The sequence below is a fragment of the Cariama cristata genome, unplaced genomic scaffold (genome assembly GCF_000690535.1).
Source record: "Cariama cristata isolate BGI_N322 unplaced genomic scaffold, ASM69053v1 scaffold33525, whole genome shotgun sequence".
Classification (NCBI taxonomy): domain Eukaryota; kingdom Metazoa; phylum Chordata; class Aves; order Cariamiformes; family Cariamidae; genus Cariama; species Cariama cristata.
In genome coordinates, this window is record NW_009619788.1 from 5,666 (window position 1) to 10,030 (window position 4,365).

Consider the following 4,365-nt stretch of genomic DNA (forward strand, 5'->3'; position numbering starts at 1 on the left):
GGTGGAGCAGATAAAAATGAGTGGAGTACTCAGGAAAAGAACGGCTGAAAAACTTCTGATAATTATGGAGACACCAACTGTGAGTTAGAAAAATCAAAACAGACACTCCATAGTTCATTAGACAGTCAAAGGAAATTCATACCTAAAAAATCAAACCCCTTAAGTTAGACAAAACTGCACTGTGACTAACACAATACAAACTTTCAACAAGTCCACCACACAGAGAAGGAAAAGTATCAGAAATCAAGCTGGTGGTTTCTGAAAACACTGTAATTTGTTACTACCTGTAAAAGTAACTACCTGGTACTGCTGCTCCCACTGGAAGCACTACGTCTTTTGCGTGTCTTGTCTCGACCACGATCCTTTTCACCTGATTCTTTAGTGGCTGCTTTATCTTTGGACCGGTCCTTCGATTTCTCTTCAGACCTATCCTTGCGCTTGGTTGGTGAGGGAGCCCTTCAAGAACAAATTGCAGAAGACATTGTTTCATATAGAAAAACACAAACAACAAAAAAAACCCCACACCCAAACAAAGAACAGAACAGCAACACAAAACATTGAACTTCAAATGTAACTCAAGATCACCATAACTGCAGAGTTAAAGCATTAGGCAAGTTTGGAAGTTTTAGAAAAAGTAAAGTATTTTACATTACAGAGCAGCTTTGAGGAAGATAGCTATAGCATACAGATATCTCACATACAAAAATTCACGCAGAAAGAGGTGCACTTCCAATTCCTCACCCTCACTGGGACAGCCCTAGCACCCTATAACATCCCCAGTTTTGTTAAGCCTAGAAAATTTGGACAGAATTACCTAGTGTTGGATTTTTTATTATTTTCTTTGAGTCCTAGCAAACTCTTCTTTTTCAATCCTGATAACTCCATTTCCCCTTCGGAGGCGTCCAAAGCAGCACCGAATGGGCCTCACTTATCTCAAATCTCACTTCTAACTCCTCGATTCTGAGAACCGATCCCTAATCGAGTGCAATAAACTCCAAAGAACAGCCTAGTGACAAGATAAAAGGGTTTAGAAACAAGAAATTAACAGATAGGCATAAAACAACAAACCTGCTTTGCAACAATGGCGGCACACTGGGCATCAACTGACTTCTACAGAGTACTTCACGTACTGCTACATGGCCATGAATGGCCAACCTCTGTGCTGGTTCACATTGGCACTGCGTGCCTCATGGAAAAGTTTGCATCCATGTTTAAAGCTATCTTTTTGACATTCACAGAAATACAAAGGACCTTAATTACCCAGCAAAAAAAATGGCAGACAGAGGACATCCATTTTCTCTGCAAGAGGTACACACAGCTTATACCTCTTGACAAAAGCCTTGTCTCCAGAGGAGTAAGCACTGCTTTTTTCCAAAGCCAATTTGTGCCATACAGCGTATATTTGTCAGGAAGAAAGGGTTGTTGAGAACAAACACACACCCTCCTGAATTACGGCTGCTTTCAGCCTCAACAAGCTGCTTCCAAAGCTCTGTCAGCCTTGGAAAGACCAGACTAGAGGGCCCAGTTTGCCGCACTGCTGCAACAGCAGATCCCACTTTAACTTAGCAGAAAGTCTAACCTGCGCTCTGACCTCATCTAGTCCCTCTTTACTCTAGATCCAAAAGGAGACAAATTTAACGTCCCACTATTTAACACTGAAATACTGGGCACTGGTTGAATTCGAGATGTTTCCCATGAGAGGGCTGCACCCATCACATATTCTACAATGTCTAAACACACCGTTGCATTTTGACTATTCCCCATGGATTGTTTTAACACCTGCAAAGCTGCCTCCAATGTATGTTTTACACAAAAGAGCATGGCAGATTTGATTTGCCCGTTATCTACCCATGAATGGAAACATTCAGGAAACGGAAGAGTGGGTACAAGCACGTCTGAACTGCCAGGCTTATCTGAAGTGGTATTGAATATTCACAGTACTGCATGATGTTGGAAACATCTCCATCTCCACGTGCATCACAGGTAAAATGAGTTAACAAGAAAAAAAAATAAATCTCCAGCTCACTGCATCCAACAGTCTTGGTGCTTCTATACTTCTGATGTCAGATTCTGGTAAGCAATTACACTTTATTCTCTAAATTGCAATTAAATTTATGTTTGGGAAGAGATCATTTCTGAACAGCTGAACTCGTTTTCCTGATTTTCAGGTTCACAGTCTTCCCTAACACAACAACTCCAAAAAGCAACACAAATGAACACTCGCAAACCCAGCTCTCTGCAGATCCAGAAGTCAAGAAACACCCATGCCTTTTTGCATGGGGAACAGGAAACCCACAGCACAAATGTGACACCGGCAGGGCTCGCTGGGAGAGGAAACTTCTTCTCTAATATCAGTGGCGGTAAGGCAGTCCGTGGACTGTTCCATAGGTGGTGCAAAGGTGGCTAAGAAAAGCAAACCTGTGTACGTCGTTCAGCTTTATAACATTTCTAACCAGCTCTGTGCCTCTAGTGCAAAGTGTGAGGGGGCTGCAGTTCAAAAATTGAAAGCTAATCCATGAGACCAGCTGACTCACTTGGAAGAACAGAACAGATAAGTTTCTGCACTCACAAGACCAAAAAACGTGACAGTTTCCTTTCCAACCTTTCTTCTCCTAAATATACCATAGTCAGATTTGTGTTCTCTCTTCCTGCACACCAACTCCTCTTGCATCTGTGGACTATCACAGTGATGAGGATGCTTATCAGCTCAGCCATGCAAAACTATTATCATCTGATAGCTGGCTCCAGTTTTACCTCTACTGGAAGGAAGGAAGAGAGAGAGCACAGATGAAGACCAGCACATGCTTTGCTGTTATCCAGCCTGCTGCTGGAGTAGTAGGTAATAGTTCAGTTAAACAGCTACCACTCCTCAAGACAGGCACTTTCCAAACAAATTAGCCACATGATGTTTATACTGTGCTAGTTTTGGCTGGGGCAGAGTTAATTTTCTTCAAGGCAGCTAGCATGAGGCTGTGTTTTGGATTTGTGCTGAAAAGAGTGTTGATAGCACAGGGATGCGTTAGTTATTGCCGAGCAGGGCTTACAGAGAGTCAAGGCCTTTTCTGCCTCTCACCCCACTCCACCAGCGAGGAGGCTGGGGGGGGGCACAAGGAGTTGGGAGGGGACACAGCCGGGACAGCTGACCCCAATGACCCAAGGGATATCCCACACCGTATGGCGTCATGCTCAGTATATAGAGCTGGGGGAAGCAGAAAGAAGGGGGGACATTGGGAGTGATGGCGTTTGTCTTCCCAAGTCACCGTTACACACGATGGAGCCCTGCTTCCTTGGAGATGGCTGAACACCTGCCTGCCCATGGGAAGTGGTGAACAAATTTCTTGTTTTGTTTTGCTTGTGTGCATGGCTTTTGCTTTACCTATTAAACTGTCTTTATCTCAACCCATGAGTTTTCTCACTTTTACTCTTCTGATTCTCTCCTCCATCCCACCAGAGGGGAGTGAGCGAGTGGCTGCATAGGGCTGAGTTGCCAGCTGGGGTTAAACTGCAATACCACATTCAGTAAACTTCCATATAATGGTACGTGCAGCATTTAAGCAGCCTCCGAACTAGCCAGTGTTTTCTCTCCATCAAAATACGTGTACCTTTCTCAAGAATGCAACTTGCCTAACTTCAGTTGAAAACCTCAGCCTAAGAGACACAGCCTGTGGGCACTTTCACCTGCATGTGTTCAGACATTCGCTAGAAGACGTGTAAAGAATAAAATCATGGTCTTCACACAAGGGTGTATAACAACGCATTTCTAAGCAACATGCTTCTTTCTTACAATCAAAAAAACCTCTCAATCCCTAACAAGTCAATGTTTTTGCAGCACCCACCCCAAACCAGAAAGTCTAAGAGCAATCTACACAGGCCAAACATTCATTTCACGCACACACCTCTCTGCTTTAAAGAGTTGATTTGCACTCTTAGAGAGCTGCAATTCTGTAGCAAAGGAAGCAAACTCAGCTCTCCCCCGGCCTTCCTGCACGACTACAGGCAAGCCCTTTAATGGCAGTTTGCTTCAGATCCTCATTTGCAAAATGGGGAAAAGATTTCCTCGTGTGAGGAGAGGATTCAACGCTCGGCAGTTCTTTGCAAAGTTACGGCCGCTCGCCCAAGCTAACTACAGCGAGCAGGGCGGGAGGAGCGCAGGGGCAGCCAGCTCCGCGTCCCGGTTCGCACGCCATGGGGTACGTTACGGCGCCGGGCGGACCGAGGGCTTGTCGCTGCTGACCGCACCGTACGTGTTGCCATGCTACGAGAGAAGCCAAGGCGCGGGCTGAGGAACAGGGAGAGAAAAGCACAGACCAAGCACAGAGTCGGTTCAGAGCAGAGCCCGCACCCCGGGGCCCGCGCCGCCCGCCG

At 45.3% G+C, this 4,365-nt stretch overlaps 1 protein-coding gene across 1 annotated transcript in view; it reads right to left on the reverse strand.

Annotated features, from left to right (window-relative positions):
* The window catches only part of RNPS1 (RNA binding protein S1, serine-rich domain), a 5,746-nt gene extending 4,861 nt beyond the window's left edge, over nucleotides 1-885 (reverse strand). Inside the window, exons 1-2 of the mRNA XM_009701389.1 lie at nucleotides 815-885; nucleotides 301-456 (exon numbers count right to left, since the gene is read on the reverse strand). Of these exons, the coding sequence (XP_009699691.1) occupies nucleotides 301-456; nucleotides 815-885 (227 nt within the window). The remainder of the gene's footprint in view (nucleotides 1-300; nucleotides 457-814) is intronic.
* Nucleotides 886-4,365: the final 3,480 nt, after the last annotated feature.